Below are 16,756 nucleotides of genomic sequence, written 5' to 3'. Positions count from 1 at the left end.
CAAAAGTATCAGCGCAAGCACGGGTCCCAGCGAGATGTGAAACACACAAACGCGCGCGCACATGCACGCATACAAACACACCCACACACGCGCACGTGCAACACACACACACACACACACATGCATGCGCAAACATACACAAACACATGCACACGCACGTGCGCACGCGCATGCGCACGCGCGCACACACGTACACGCACACACGCACATGCACATATGTTTATATCTGCGGGCACCAATTACGAGAACAGCATTGCTTTATTCACACGTTAAAAGCAGTCAGTATCGTGATCTGCTTCTTTAAAAGCTCCTCTCTCTGTCTACCTGGCTCACAGCCCTTGGTGCATTTTCACTAGGTTTATTGTAATTGTCTTCGATCCCGGAATGGATAGCACTATCGATCCCGGAATGGATTCCGAAACATTGACAGATGAACTGCTCAATCACGTCAGAGTTAGAACGCAAGCCGTCACAGTTGAGACTCACCAGTGCAGGGTAAATACAAAACAGCAGTAAACACTTTCCGCGGACCTTTATATCCGCGCTATGAACTGTACTCCTAGAGTGAGGTAGCCTGCCGTACAGGCTTACTTGCCAAGTGTGTCACGCGTGTCTGCAGCAAGGACACTGTTGCGATGTTCGCCCAACTCCATACGCCAAAGCCAACAGGCAGTGCGGTATCTTAGATCCAGTGACAATCATGCGTGACGCGTAAATGTGGAATCTGCGGAGAAGACCACATAACGGGCACCAAGAAATGCCCGAACCGACTGAAAACTACTAGACGACGCCAAACACGGTGGGACGTAAGCACACATACCCAGAACAAGAGCTGCAGCCATAGTGTAGAACGTCGGCGGAAGCAACAACGCAAATGGTGATTCAGCACTGATAAAGAAAGCTCAACTAGCAGTTCGAGGTCCCGGTAGTGGTCATGGTCGCTGTTACCCTCGTGCAGGAGGTCAGCAAGAGACGTACCATCAGCAGTAGCCCCAGCAGAACCACGGGAAGAAAATGAAATAAAACCAAAAGTCGACTCATGGCGGTGACAGCGGCAGCAAGGTAAACCGGCCAGCAGATGTAACCTCTAAAATTGCTCCGCGCACCAGCGAACACCAAAAACCACTCACCGAGAAACAAACATTACGCCGTGAACTGAAACTTCTGAGATTGAAGCAGGGGCAACATAAACACGAGCTAATACAACTTCGCGCATTAATTCATGGATTAAAAAAAAGCGAAAGAAGTAACCGCCCCGTCAGCAGAAATACTTGCAGAACAAGCAGACATGAACAACATCACAATGCCAACCATCCAAGTTTTGAAGCAAATGAAGCAGCAAATCACGCAATTCACTGAAAAAATCGCACCTGACCGGAAGAAATATCAGAGACAAGGTAAAACTCATCTACCACAGAGCAGGCTTAGTAGCTATGGTTAACATCGGAACAATTCAGGCAACAGCTTTAACTCCCAGGACTAACATAGGAAGCACACGGCGGGAAGACCAAGAACAATTAGACTCCTGGCAGTGGAACTGCCCAAGCTACAGCAGCAAGGAAGACTCATTTCAACAGCACACAAACACACAGCTCACGCCGCTTACTGTAATCGCGGTCCAGGAGACCTGAGTAGGGTACTGAAGGTACCATAGTAGGGTACTATGTGTTTGAGGAGGGCGCTGGAGGTAAAGTGGCTACCTTGGTAGAAAAGACAGCAACAGCCATCAGGCATGACGCCATACCGAACAACAATGTTGAACACGTGATAGTGGAAATTGTCAGAAAAAAACGAAGCGTGCTGGAAAAAGCAACGTATTTGTTACCAACCTCTACCCTACACGGCGACGACAAAAACACGAGTTCGCCGAGCTCTTCCACGGCGTATGTAACCTAGCAAAGAACAGCCCGTTAATTATTGCTGGAGATTTCAGTGCGCGTGACCACAGCTGGGGATACCCGACGACAGACACAAAGAGAAAAACAATCACCCAGGCAGCAGATTATCTGCACCTCGTGCTCCGGTCAGACCCAGCAACTCCTACAAGAATTGGCATTAGCGTCTGCAAAGACACATGTCCTGACCATGCATATATCAAAGGCCTCCAGGAAATTTGGTGGCAGAACCTCCAAGAAACACGAGTCAGTGATTACTTCATGCAACACGCGCAAATAATATCCTTTCAAAGAGAAATGGACAAGGCAAAATGACGGATTGCAACGCATTAAGAACCGAAAGTGAACACCAGCTTGGGAAAATAACATCACTTACTGAGTGGTGCAACACGCGTGGAGACGTCCACGAGAAATGCACGAGATGCTTAGAACGCAGAGCAGGCACTCGAGAGGAAGACGGGTACCCTTTGCGGCTCTGGGAAGACAGACGGGGGCCTAGTAAACTGATGGAGACAAAAAAGCGCAACAGAGAGCTGAAGCTTATGTCTGAAGAAGGTGGAGCTAAGGATAAGGCTTGCGCCACACAGCTAGCCAGACTCAACTGGGAACAATTCAGCAACTTATACGTGGCACTCTGGGCACATCACGAACGTGGAACATTTGAAGAGCACTCGTAAAGAGCGTTTGACGACGTCAGCCACGTGACCATACTAACAGGCCTAGATTAACTTAACTGTGGCAAAGGAATCCCCGGCTATGTGAACAGATTTCTTTCTAGTCAAATAGCCACGATTGGCATAAATGACGCTAGCCCTAACAAATTCACAATACCTAACAAAGGCACCCCACAGGGCTTTATAATATCACCACTGCTGAAAAATGAAGTGGCCTAGGCCTGGCAAGAAAGTTGCAAGCGATCCCGGAATTCAAATATGCCATGTACACCGATGATATAACGATCTAAATAAGCAAGGTATCTTTGGGGGAAGAGAAAGCCAAGCTAGAGGCAGCAGCCACATGCGTCGAACAGTACGCCCACGGACAAGGGCTCGAGCGCTCAACAAAAATCGGAAATATTCCAAATCTGCCGGCGCAAGCTAAACCGAACTGTTCCCGTGGATCCATATCTCCGCCTGAAGGTGTATCTCGAGGGCAAATATATACCAGAAAAACAACGGTTCAAATACTAGGGATGTGGATTCAATCCTACCAACGGAGTACCCAGACCCTAGCCTTATTCAAAACCACGACGACGCAGGTCTCGAAGATGATAACGCGAGTTGCTAACCGACGCACCGGAATGAGGGAAGATATTTTGAAGCTTGTGCCAGCTTTCTAGGCAGCAGAGTGACATACAGTCTGCCCTACCAGAGCATGAACCTTTCCGAAGAGCAACAGGGGGAAATAACCATAAGAAAAGTATACAAGACGGCGCTAAGGTTACCGATATGCACATAAACATTAAGGTTACTGGTCTTAGGGGTCTATAACACATCTCAAGAACATAAAGAAGCCCAGCTCAAGGCGCAGACTGAGAGGCTGATGCAGACCCTGGCGGGCAGGACGCCGCTGCACCAGCTGGGTTACACGGAACAAATAGGAGAAATGTCACAGACAGGAAAGATTCCTGATGGCATCCGCTGGAAGTTTCACGTGGCCCCCATAACTAAAATCATGGACTCCGCCCTCACCAAGGCAGGGGCCAAACGCGAGCGGATTTAATTCGCCGCACGTTGTCCTCCAAGAATACAGTGTACGTGGACGCAGCCCCACAAGATCCAAGAAAAGACGAAGGGTCGCCGTAGTCATAGAATCAGACCTCCATATTATCACCAGTTAATCGACCAGATTTAGGAAAAATCCCGAAGGTGGAGTGAGTTTCTGCGAAGGAAACTGTGATATCAACGTTAATGCAGCCGTGCGGCTACAAAGGAAAGCTGGACTGCTTTCTAAGAAACTTCGCTGCAGGTGAAGAAAAATTTGTCCTGGTCTAGTATTCAAACCCGGGGCCACCGCTTAACCGGATCAGTCGCTCTACCAACTGAGCTAACCAGGAGGCTAGCATTTTGTAGCGCTAGAGCGATTTGATCAACAACACGAAGTGATCGACAGGGGTTAATCGACAAGATTTATGGGAAATTTTTAAGGTGGATTAAGTTTCTGAGAAGGAACGTTTGGCATCCACCGTGAGAGAAGCCGAGGAGCTAGCTGCCGCTTTGGCAGTGGTGGAAGACGTCAGGACGGGCCGTTCATTTGCAATAATTTCCGAGTCGCAAGAGGACTGTCGACACTTTTTGAAGGGACAAATAAGCCACGGCGCACTCTGTGTACACCTCCAGGCTAAAGGCGGCGTAACCCAACACTCTGATCATCCACCTAAGATCCATCATAGGACCATGTGGGCCCCGGCGCACTTTGACAGAGAGGGGAACGTAGAGACACATAGGGTAGCTCGAGGCTACACTACCAACAGTGCACCCGATGAATCAGACCTCGAAGAACCCACGCCAGTCCCCCTGTAATACTCGGCCACATTGGCATACTACAGGGGTGTGAGCAAAAAGCACCCTCCGCCACACGAATTCCTGATGATGGCAGAAGCCACCGACCGGAGACAGCTGCAGACGAGCACGTTCCTTGAGCAAAATTTATCCGTCTCGATATGCAGACGGATGCCCATTGCGCCATCACAAAAAACCACCCTCAACCACAGCACATGGGAAGGCCAAAGCAGAACGGCTCTCCCCAATATCAGAAACCGTAATTAAAAGCAGTGGGAGGCACTGCTGGCCAGCGACGGCTGTGGAGACCAGATTGGTCTGATTCAGCAGACACGCAACGCAGCAGAGGCCGTTGGAGTCTTGGGCGAAAGGTACGATGAACCCGTCGGCAACTGTAGCACTGAAAAACTGTGTTAATACGGGCTTGTTGGGGCATAACACGCTAGGACAGGATGCAGAGGAGGCGACACAAGACTGGGCGCTGGGAGCGCAACATGAACTCAAAAATTGTTATTACGGGCTCGTTGGGGCATACTGGGTTTGATAACAGCGCTAGGAGAGGACACAGAGGACACAAGACTGGGCGCTGGGAGCGTAACATGAACTGAAAAACTATGTTAATACGGGCTTGTTGGTACATACTTAGTTTGATAACAGCGCTAGGACAGGACACAGAGGAGGCGACACAAGACTGGGCGCTGGGAGCGCAACATGAACTGAAAATCTGTTAATACGGGCTTGTCGGCATGTACTTAGTTTTATAACAGCACTAGGACGCTTCCAGCGCCCAATCTCTTGCCGCCTCCTCTGTGTCCTGTCCTAGCGCTGTTATCAAAATAAGTAGACACCAGCATGCCGTAACAAACAAGGTCGAACTTTATGCCAAAATTGGCCAACCTTCACGTGTTCCCGGAGGCAGTCAACTTGAAACAGAAGCCTAACGCAGCTTGATTTTTCCAGGCGAGTCAGTGGCTTCATGGTCGTGCCTTCCGTCACCGGTTTAATGAGAATGGGTAAGCCGGCAGCTGGAATAGAAAGGTCGTCATCATAGACGACGCCCACAGAAGCTCCCTGGCCTGGAGATGTGAAGCTGAGAACTCACTTCTCACAGCACCGCCAGTTGATGCAATGTTTCGATGGCAGCTGAATGCTCGACGTCTATGGCCGAAATATTCTTTCGTGGGTTATCTCTGACCTCCTCAATTTTCCCCAGCAGAACTGCTTCCAAGACAAAAAGAAACTGCCTGCCCATTGCGCATCCTGACGTCATTCGGTGACTCCGGCCTTGCGGGGCTAGTTTCGGTCAATGTGCTCGACGTTGAGGACGCTTCACTCGACCTAAAAGCCGCTGCCCAAAGCCTCCTTTTCACTTTCTTTCAGAGCACTAACTCGAAGTCGCCGTCAGTGCTGGCATCGCTGGGTGCAGAGTACAGCTCGGTGTCGTCGGAGCCTGCCTCACTCGGCAGGCAGATTCGCTTCCTTGGCGTGACGCTATGCAACTGCGGGTTACCTGGCAGATTGTCCACAGGTTCCACTCCCATCATTTCCGCTGCGAGGGAGCGGCGTCCAAACGAGGTAAACGATCAAAACGCAAAATCTTAGAAGACCGACAGAGCAGTGATCTGCTGAAGAGCACTTCGTCTACATCTTATTTATTTGCCTGTATGTACCTGTTGCCGGCTTGTGTTTTCTAGAACAGACTAAGGTAGTGCAACAAGACCAGTTCAAAAGGTCAATTTGGTGACAAAATTGTCTGGATGGGAGGCTGCGTAGCATATAGGGGCAGATTTTGAAATAGGCGTGTCTGACATGCAGCTATATTATTTATTTTATTTACAAGATACCTACATCGCCACGAGGGCATTTTTGTAGGGGGGACATGCAACGTGTACAGAACAGAGTATACAAATACATTTATACATCCATACACTTTTTCAAAAGCACTTATTCGTAGTGATTAAAAAAAAACGAACACCACACTGATCATAAGCGGGAGAAAAAAAGATCGTTATTTTGAAGACTAACCAATTCCTCTGACAACATATTACTGTCACTTATTGTTTTAGGGAAAAAAGAATTTGCAAGAATATTTGTACTGTGGGAATACTCTCGCACTTTTTTTGGATTATCATGACGAAGTGATATGTAGTTTGGCTCGAGGAGATACCGTTTTTTGTCGATACCTGTACGATTGTAGTAAATGCAGTGGAAAAATTTTAACCTTAACTTTTTACGTCTGAACTGCAGTGGTTCCCAGTTCAGGGTAGCTTTAATCGCCGAGATGCTAGCAAAAGGGTCGTACTTGTTGGTAACAAAACGCACTGCCTGGTTTTGCAGCTTTTCTAATCTTTCTATAAGGTACTCTTGGTGTGGGTCCCACACTACGCACGCATAATCAAGTATAGATCGGACATGCATAAAATACAGTGTTTCTTTCACTTCTGTGGATGCATCCTTAAAGTTTCTACGGATAAAATATAACATTCTACTGGCCTTTGTAATTATGTACTCTACATGTTTAATCCACTTGAGTGACTGAGTTAAGTATACACCTAAGTATTTGTACTCTGTAACGCTAGTGATTATTGTATCTTTTATTTTATAACTTTCTTGGGTTATAGCTGATTTTCGTGTAAACCGGAGGTGATTACATTTCTCGATGTTTAGGTTCATGCCCCATCCGTCACACCACCAAGCTACTGTTTCTAGGTCTTTTTGTAGCGCGTATGTGTCGCTTAGTGAATTTATCTGCCTATAAATGACACAGTCGTCAGCAAATAATTTAATTTCGGACTTAATGTTTTCTGTTATATCATTTATATAAATTAAAAACAATAATGGTCCTAATACGCTACCTTGTGGTACGCCAGAACTCACCGCAATAGAACTAGATTTGTGACTATTTAAAACCACACATTGCTCGCGGCCGTGCAGGTAGTTACGTATCCAAGAATGAATTTTATAGTTAATATTCAGGGATGCAAGTTTATTGTCCAGAAGGTTATGAGGAACGGTATCAAAAGCCTTCCTGAAATCGAGAAAGATTGCATCTACTGGCGTATTATTATCGAGGGCCTGTGATATCTAATGCTGAAATTCTACTAATTGAGTATTGCATGAAAATCCACTCCGAAAGCCATGCTGAGAAGGTGTAAGGTAGTTGATGGAGTTGAGATATTGAAATATTGCACTATATATAATATGTTCTAAAATTTTACAGCAAATTGAAGTCAAAGAAATCGGTCTATAATTTTTCACATTTTTTCTATCCCCGGACTTAAAAAAAGGCGTTACATTTGCAAATTTCCAGTCTTTGGGAACAATGCCTGACTCAAGTGACATTTTGTAAATAATAGCTAAATACCTTGCAATAACGTCATGGCACTCCTTCAGTACAAATGGCGATAGCCCATCTGGACCTCATGCCTTAGAAGTGTCCAGTTCGCGTAAGAGGCGATCTATACCATTAACATCTATAATGATATCATCCATAGAGTGGGTTACATCACTAACGCATGACGGTAAAGGAGCAGTTGACGTTTTCTGTGAAAAAACAGACTGGAAAAATGCATTGAATGCTTCCGCCATTTCAGCATTACCTTGCACAGTGATTCCATCCACTGATAATGACTGTATAGAAATGTCATCTTTCCTGGTTTTCTTTACGTATTTCCAAAACTGTTTCGGGTTTTGCTTAAGGTCAATGTTCAACCGGCCAAAAAATTGTCTTTTCGCATTTTTTATTGCAATCTTAACCTTATTGTTAGAGTCTTTCAAGACCTGTTCATTAAATTCGCTACTATTACTGCAGAAACGCCTATAGGCTCGCCGGGATTTCCTTATTATCTTGCGAATTTCCGCGCTGAACCAAGGTTTTTGTTGTTTTTTTGCCGTTAGGTACTTCGATGGTATAAACGTTTCTGTTACATGTTTTACTTTATCGCGAAAAATACACCAAAGTTCTTCCAACTATAGGGATTCAGACAGCCGAATAAAAATTTCGAGGTATGATTCTAATTCTGCAGAGATAGCCTCATAGTTTCCTTTATGAAACATGAAAACTTGGCGAGGATGTTGCATTTGATTCGAAGCACTGAGTAAGGACAATTCTGCTACAACTGCTTTGTGGTCGCTTATGCCAGGAATAACAAATACTTTAGATATAATATTTGTGTCATTACATAACATCAAATCCAAGATTGCGTTCTGCCTGGTAGGTTCGAAAACGTACTGGTTGAAGCCAAACGTAGACACCAATTCTTTAAACTGACGATAAAGCTGAGAAGTATTATTCGTCGAGTTTCCTGCAATCCAATCAAAGTCGGGCAGATTGAAATCGCCCCCTAAAATTGAGCCGTCAGGTATCACTGATAGCGCGTCAGCAAGTTTGCCAATTGGTTCTTCACTACTATTTGGTGGGCGGTAAAATGTGCCAATTACTAAAGTTTTTCCTTTAGGAAAAAAAACTCGACACCATACGGATTCCATATCGTCGTCAAAAAAAAGTGGCTCACTGTTTAGTCTACTTGATATTAAGAGAAACACTCCCCTGCCATGTCGATGCCTGTCTTTACGATAGACAGTATATCCGGAAGGAAAAATTTCTGCACTTCTCACGCTTTCGTCCAACCACGACTCCGTGCCCATAATAATTTGCGGTTCAACAGTAGCAACCAAAGACGCGAATTCGTCTACTTTATTTTTAATACTACGGCAGTTTACGAGAAGAATAGATAGAACACCCGGCAAAACGCAAGTCTTACCGCTCCGTGTCTTATCTTTTAGGCACACAGCCCGTCATTCGCTTCCTGTTGATAGCGTGGTCGACTTAGGTTTTCGGACAGGCACCGGTTCATTTTTTTCACTGTCCCAGATAAAACTTTCGCCGTCAATGACCAGCTTGTCATAGTTGAGGTAGACGCGGCTATCTTTATTCTGCTTCGTTTCCTTCGCGTAGTTCCAGAGCTTTCGCCTTTTTTCTTGTACTGCTTGGCTAAAGTCCTCAGAAACACTGCAATCGGTGCCTTTAAACTTGGTGGCATTGTGCATCACACTTTCTCGCATTTTCCAGCTAGAAAAGCATGCCACAATAGGCCGAGTCTTTCCGTTTTTATACGCCCCTATGCGGTGCGCCCGCTCTATGGAAATATCTTTCAGACCGAGTACATCTCTGCAAACATTGCTAACCAATTTTTCGGACGTTTCCCATGTTTCCTTTACAGTTACATCCGGCACTCCAAAAAACACCAAGTTTGACCGGCGACCTCGGTTTTCAAGGTCGTCTAACTTGGCCATCATCGCCTTTTCTCTTTGCTCAGTGCGTATAATTCGATCTTCAGTGACCTCAACCCTCGAATTAATGCCACTAAGTTGATTTTCTAGTTCTTTTTGTTTCAATTCTATACTCTCCAGCTTAGCCAGGATTTGTGCCTGTCCAGCATGCACATCTTGAAGCATCTTTTCTATTCTTGGTATTTGTTCTTGTTCAGCCTTATTCATAGGACCCGGGTTTAACTCAACATCTCCTGACAAGAGTAGCAAACATTCCATGACAAGCAGAGAGAAGTAATTGCAAAATGACAGAGCTCCTACTAACATTTGTACAACAAAACGCATGAAACAAGCACGAACCACGCGTCTGTCTATGGGGCACGACACTTGGACAAGCATCACATTGTTAGAACGATAGCATTTTACGTGAGTTAAATAACTCACCTGGTACATGATATAGCGTGAGTGCGGGCCGAAAAAAGTGTCGTGCCCCAGTCGACGTTCGCTAGGCAGCTCCTTTTTATGGTCTTGAACCGGATCCGGAAATGTTCCACGATGGTTGGCCACCTGCCGGTCTCGAAGGTGAAGCAGGGATGCTTGCGGGAAGTCTGGTGGCTTGTGAAGATGACCGCTGCGCTCCAGTAGAATCGGCGTTATCGGTGGCCACGGCTCGAACGCAGGAACGGCAGGCGTCCCGACGCAGCTCGCCGCAGCAGCAACGAAGCCAATCAGCACCTGGTACATGATATAGCGTGAGTGCGGGCCGAAAAAAGTGTCGTGCGGGCCGAAAAAAGTGTCATTTACGCCCCGTTGCATGTTAGGCCACCAGAATCGTTCAAAGTCGGGTGGAGCCCGAGTAGCCGGAGGAAGGCACATTTTGCAGCGACCTTAACACATGGAGCCGTAGAGATTTCGGCAGCCCCTATACCCAAACTGGAGTGTGACCACGACACCATCTCACATGCAGGACACCATCATCCATCTTGTAGCATTGTGGAAGTCTTCTGTAGCCTGATGGCGCGAGGTCTTCCCTGTCGAGGAGATTTGCGGTCCTATTCAATTTGCTGTCCTTAGATTTAGCTGCAAGCAGGTGTTCCACCCAATTTGCTGCCATTGGCGGGTAAAGTTTTGTGATAGCCGCAGTTGCCGCTCCGATGTAGTTTATGTGCGGCTCGGGTGCTGCAAACACCGAGAGACACGACCAAGAAGAGCTTTGCAGTTTGCACGTATATTCAGTAAGTGACGTACAACGAAAGAGAACATAAGTGCGAAAAGGCAGGACCAACGAGCAGCTTTCCCACGGGTAGGAGTGTCTGGATGTGGCATGCACCTAGGCGTTGGCGAAAATGATATTTTTACACCAGCCTGTTGCCACCAGCCACTGCCGACGATTACCATCCAAATTGGCCTTTCCGCTGCCACGAACGTGCCAGGGTGGACCCTTTCGGGAATAGTCACATCCAAAATTACGCAAACAATCAGTTGTATCTCCGATGTTAAAGGCAAAGAACCGTGTGGCAGGTACAGACTGTATAAATGAGGCACATGGGCGACTATTGAACGGTCTAAAATGTTGTCGGCAGCCCCCGTGTCGACTAAAGATTTAAGCAATTTACCCTACACGACCACGTCCAGCCATATGTAAGGAATGTCGTGGGAAACCTTTGCCGAAACTGTGGCGTCGTCCACAACTCCCGCACTCGCGGTGGGAAGAGGAAACAGTGCAGGGGTTACCTGATACGTCGATGCTTCGGTGGTTTCCGGTGCTTCTGCACTTTTTACATACAATTTCGTACCGCTTGCAGGGAAATGTGATGACAGACGAGAAGCTTGCTAAGTTATGCGGGTTCCAGACTTGGACGAGACGTCCTAGCGTTGCGCGGACGACTAGGCAGAAAATCTGCGCAATGGTCACAATTTCGCGCATAGTGACAAGAGGCACCACATAGGTAACAACCCAGGCGAAGAAGTGGCTGCGGAGTCTCGCGGTAAGGGAGCCTACAGTTGGAATACGGAGACCCGAGCTCTACTTGCTGTGCAGCAGGATATTCCAGAGCTGAATCTTCGAGCGCCAGTCGAAGAGACGTACGGACAGGCATCCGCCGAGCGAGACATACAAAACGCTAAAAGTTGGGATTCTCCAGGGCATCGACAAATGCTCCAGTGTCAGTGAGATCTCTCGTGATGCTAGGAGAACCTGCGAGGGCCGTGTGCGTTAGTCGCTCCACGCGATTCGCGATGTCTGTTAAAGTCATACCGTGCTGTCTCACAGGCTCGTCAAAATGTAGCTGTGAAACGGGTGTCGCCAAAGCAGTCTTTAATGACCCTCATTAAGATGGTCCAGTCGAGTGTTGTGTACACCAGCAAGTATTCCAGTGCGTCAGAGGTGGGAAGTCGCAGCTGTGCCACCAAAACAGGAGCCTGTTCAGTAAGAAACCAACCATTCGCCATAGCAACCGACTCAAACTAGATACGAAAGGCAACCAACGATGTGTAGCCATCAAATATGGGGGAACGAAGTGGCACACACTAGTGCTGCGTTGCCAACGTTGGTATGACAGGCGCGGTAGGTACAACGGGCGCAGTGAGGGCTAGGGCAACCGGCCGATACGACTATTCAATGACCACTACACGATTGGAGAGGTCATCTGCTCGTCCTTTTACACCCACTAAGCAGACAGTCATCTCCTGGGTAATTGAGTTCCGCTTTTCGTCGATGATGCTCTTATGGCGGTCAAAGCGGCCGACGGGTTGGCCAAAGAGCGTTTCTAATTGGCCTGAGTACGCTTCATTCATCACAGCACATGACACCGTTGGGACTTACTGTGCCTTGTGCATGAGGCTCGCACAGAGCCTGACCTGCAGCGTGGCTCCCGTCGTCGACACACCGGACATACTGGCTGGCGACCAGACTGCTGGCAGAAATACCACATCCGTAAAGCGATGCGGTTGGGTCACTTTCCGGGCCGAATCCAGGGGGCAAGAACACGCCAATATCTTGGTAGGTAGTCGCGCGGCTCTTTCTTATCAGGGACTCCTCGCTGCTGGATACAGGTGGGACAAGAAGGGACGGCATCACGGTGAGGGCTCGAGCTTGACTGCATGTCATCATGTCGGTTCGAATGCTGCCGTAAAAAAGCTACGGGCAACTAAGCGAGCCATTCCACTGTTTTAATTACATGCAGCTCCGAACCATTCAGTATGGCGACCTTGAGTTTTGTGGGAAAACAGGTTTAGCCGAGCCTTAAGTTCATGTTAGTAATTATAATGCAGAATAAAACAAGCGTGGAGGCACCGTTTAATCTCACAGACCTGATTTGTAGTGGTGGATTTGGTCGCTGGCTGCCAATCGGATACGTATGTTCTTGTGACATCATAAGGACTTGGCAAGAAAGTGCCCCGTGGACAGGAGTAACGTTTTTTTTCCCGGACTATCTAGCTTAACTGATTATTACTCGCATTAAAACGAACGTATGAAGTAGGTTTAAGCGCTAAGCTCAACATCAGGACAAAGAGATTTTGATAGGACAGACGCGCGGCTCTGTCCTATTGAAATCCTGGTTTTTTCTGAAGCTTAAACTTACTTCACATAGTGGCATACCAGCTAGTTCGCAACGACACAGTAGTTCAGTTCAAGACCAAATTCCTTTCTTTTGGACGAAGAATTTTTTGCTTAAACCGAACTCGTATTTGTGGTCATGGTTCCTTTGAACTACAGTGTTAAAGTTTGTTTTCGTATTTAGTTGGAATCAATCTTTCCAAACCGGTTCAGGCTGTCGAACCGGTTGGGTGTGTAATTTAGTCGAACCGAAACTGAACCGGGACAAAATTGTTTCACCAGAACCCAAACCGTACCCGAACCGACGTTTTTTTCGGTTCGACACACGGATAAATATTTAGGTGGCATGGTCAGCAGAAAGTCGAGGCCGAGCATGGTGTCGTGGGCAAATGTTTCCAGCACGGCAAACATAACCGGGATCGAGTGGCTAGAAGTGACACATGCCGGTAACACTGGTCCTTCCTCTCTCGGCAACTGAAACGCAATGCGTCCTGGCTGGTGTGAGGACCCTTCGTAGCCGTCGAGGAACGCTTGAACTCAAAACAGATATATGGGCGGCAGTATGAATCAATGAACTAATCGGTATGACATCAACATTAGTGTCCAAAAGATGACGTTGAGTCGTCAGCTGTAGCAAGAGATTTTCAGGCCAGGTCAGTAATGCAGCTTCGCCTCCGGGAGCTGCATCAGCTAGTTTTACGAAGATGAGCAGCCATACGGAGGAGGAGGTGAGTGGGGGAGGGGCGACGGCAGCGAATGCGACGGTCGGCGGGGAGGTGACCGCGAACGGCTGTATCCAGTAGTAGCTGTTTTGGTGTAAACTTGCGGCAGCTGATAATCTGGGGAGAATCGGCGGAGATTGTTCCCCGGGTGTCATCGGAGTAGAAATCGCGGTTTCGACTCTGGCGGGCGACGTGAAGGGCACAAAAGCAGTTGAAACATTTCGGCGTTCCGTCTTGTGTTCGTTGTTAATCCGTATTGCTCTGCTGTAAAGAGCTGCGGAACGCGTAAACCTGCTATTTCCACGAGGGCCCTCCTGGATGTTGGTGTTTGTGCGATTAATAGCATAAACGGGCTGCCGACCCATCGTGGAAAGTTTTTGCCATGCCGGCCGGGTGCGATCCCACCAGGCTGGAATGTTTTTCTTAACTTTCTTTCTTTCAAGAAATGTGTACGTGCTTTAATCATAATAAATGACCTACCACACTCCCCCCTTCACGTTCCCTGGATTGCTTGACTGCCTACCCTTATTTCTCCATAAATTCAACGAGAATTATTAGTCGACATTATTTCGTTATCCATATAGCTTGCCAGGTATACTTTCCTGTAAATCGCATTATATGAAAGATTTACTGAGTCATCTTCAAGATGTGTGCTATCTTTGGTGGTTCACGCTCTTTGATTCAAATATTCAATTCAGTAGGGAAATTGCTACAAACGGCGTGGGCGTCTGTAGAACAAACCGATTACAGTCAACTGCCTGATGCAGTCGATTGAAGCAGCAGGTTATGAAGCAGCAGGTTATTATTATAATCCGTTCAAACCTACTTTCTAGGCTGAAATTGGCGGGAGAATATTCGGAGCTGTTTTGAAATAAAAATTAGTTTGTGTACGTACAGTTAGTCCATTCCACGTTGCGTTCGTTACCGGTTTACGGACTTCAGCATTTCCTGCTTCCAGTAAGGTGGCGAGTACGAAAGAGAAGAAGGAGAAGGTAACCAACATTTTCGATTAAAAACGTCGGCTTTTGAGAAAGTCTTAAGTAGGGAATAAACCGATGACGCATGTGAGGAGCATTTTTCAAAGGTTACGGCGGGGACACGTCAAAAAAAGTAAAGTTCAAGAAGCTGGGTACGCTTAGAAAAATGTACACGTTTTTTTGGACGGTTCAACATAAGCAGGGAATGGAATTCTAGTAGTTGAGTGTTCATTCCGAAGGTTTTGGGCACTGGCCAGTTCAGACATGCTGAGCAATTCGTCAACGTTGACTTCAGGGAGTACTGTAGAAGGAACATCAGTCATGGGGTTTGGGCCCGATGAATACAGTGGTGGTGTATCGGGGCTAACCGGTACACGGCATTGTTCAGTTACGATTGCGACGCCCTCACAAAGTCCCGTGTTACATGCTAAGCAAAATGGAATCAGGATTCCGCACCTGTACGACAGGTTCTATTGTGACATCGTGGTGAATTTCGAAACTGTGAAGAAAAATGTATACGCTCGTATTTCTGTGAAAGCGGCAGCAGCTGGTTTGCTGGTCCTAGAAAAAACAAGGTCTAGAGCTTGCCTGTGCATCCCCCTGTACGAAAGCTATGTGGTTGCTTGGTTCCAGGTTACGTATTCACAAACCATTTCACATAGGCGATAGTGTTCACTTGAGGCACGTTTGACAGCCGAAATCTACCTAACGCAGGATAAAAGTATCTCAAACGAAATAATAACCGGCAAAACCAACATAAAATATAGAAAACAACAACACTGAAAAAACAATAATGCACATTATCATACAGCAGCTAGCCGTTGCTCGGATAGTTACGGGACAGTTGAGACATGCGTAAAAGGTAGAAAGCCAACCAATGTTATAAAAAAAATACGCAGAGGCAGGCGCTAGTCGCCACTGCCGACAAAAACCCATGATTTGCTGTACATGCAAAGCTCGTTCCCCTGTGAAACTGCGGTGTTTGCGGAGTTTGTCATAGCTCTGATTTTAGTTGATGACATTGCTGAGAAGGAAATGATGTCCTCCACTATAATTTTAAAGGCGTCAACCTTAGTGACCCTTATGACGTGTTTATCTTTTTGCCTAGCAACATCGCAGAGTCGGCATGATTGCAAAGGTCGACGACGTCCTTTCGTGATTTTCACCCTCCTGCTGCGTTCGCCCGCATAGCTGCTGCTCAGCACGAAGTTAGCGAGCAGCTGCGCTCTTGGAGATTTCTTTAATAGTCGATTTCAAGGCGGTCATTGTCCTAAAGTGGGTCTCATAAATCCAAAGCCAAAATACGCATTTGCCTAGAATATAGCCGGGAATTTTGTTGAGCATCATAGCGCTGATTCTCAAACGTGCTTATCGTGCAGGGCCGTCCGCAGCCACGGTAGGAACACGGATCATAACGACTATGCACAGGAATGTAAAACACTCGTGTGGAAGGAAGCGTTGAATAATATACACGGTGACAAACCTTCACAAGTGTGGCCAAATTTCCCACGTGGTGTGCTTACACTAATTACAACTAGGAAGTTGCTGGGAACTCTAACAATTGTTACTTTCTTAGGAGCTTGCGTCGTCTGCGTTCATTCAGCAAAATGATTAAAAAACATATTCAGTCTTTGCACTCCGTTTTTGTACAATAGCCGAAGGTCACATACTCGTGCAGTGGGCCTGCTGGAAACATGTCAGATTGACAGTATGTGTACCGTTTAAAGCTTTGACCCTATTACGGAAACACCGGGAACAGCGATCAGCATTCGAGCACAATTCAGGTGCACGAGCGGATGATACGTGTAGAGAGACGCAAGCCTGTCTCGCC

At 47.0% G+C, this 16,756-nt stretch overlaps 2 protein-coding genes and 1 long non-coding RNA gene across 3 annotated transcripts in view; all 3 read right to left on the bottom strand.

Annotated features, from left to right (window-relative positions):
- The window catches only part of LOC144164155 (uncharacterized), a 62,579-nt gene extending 47,635 nt beyond the window's left edge, over positions 1-14,944 (bottom strand). The window contains exon 1 of the long non-coding RNA XR_013321083.1: positions 14,844-14,944. This is a non-coding gene — a long non-coding RNA (uncharacterized LOC144164155). The remainder of the gene's footprint in view (positions 1-14,843) is intronic.
- On the bottom strand, positions 4,354-9,169 carry LOC144164186 (uncharacterized; the record flags this gene model as incomplete). The annotated part of the gene is made up of 2 exons (XM_077694692.1): positions 4,354-4,437; positions 8,552-9,169. Coding segments are annotated over 2 exons (702 nt in total), but the record flags the coding sequence as incomplete, so codon positions are not given.
- LOC144164185 (uncharacterized) lies at positions 9,067-10,411 on the bottom strand. The gene has a single exon (XM_077694691.1). The coding sequence runs from the start codon at positions 10,409-10,411 to the stop codon at positions 9,194-9,196; it is 1,218 nt and encodes a 405-aa protein (XP_077550817.1). The 3' UTR covers positions 9,067-9,193.
- Positions 14,945-16,756: the final 1,812 nt, after the last annotated feature.

This window comes from Haemaphysalis longicornis, unplaced genomic scaffold (assembly GCF_048455015.1).
Source record: "Haemaphysalis longicornis isolate Haplotype H1 unplaced genomic scaffold, Haemaphysalis longicornis Haplotype H1 scaffold_13, whole genome shotgun sequence".
NCBI classification, from domain to species: domain Eukaryota; kingdom Metazoa; phylum Arthropoda; class Arachnida; order Ixodida; family Ixodidae; genus Haemaphysalis; species Haemaphysalis longicornis.
The sequence above is the reverse complement of the archived record's forward strand: the minus strand, read 5'-3'. Positions and strand labels throughout refer to the sequence as shown.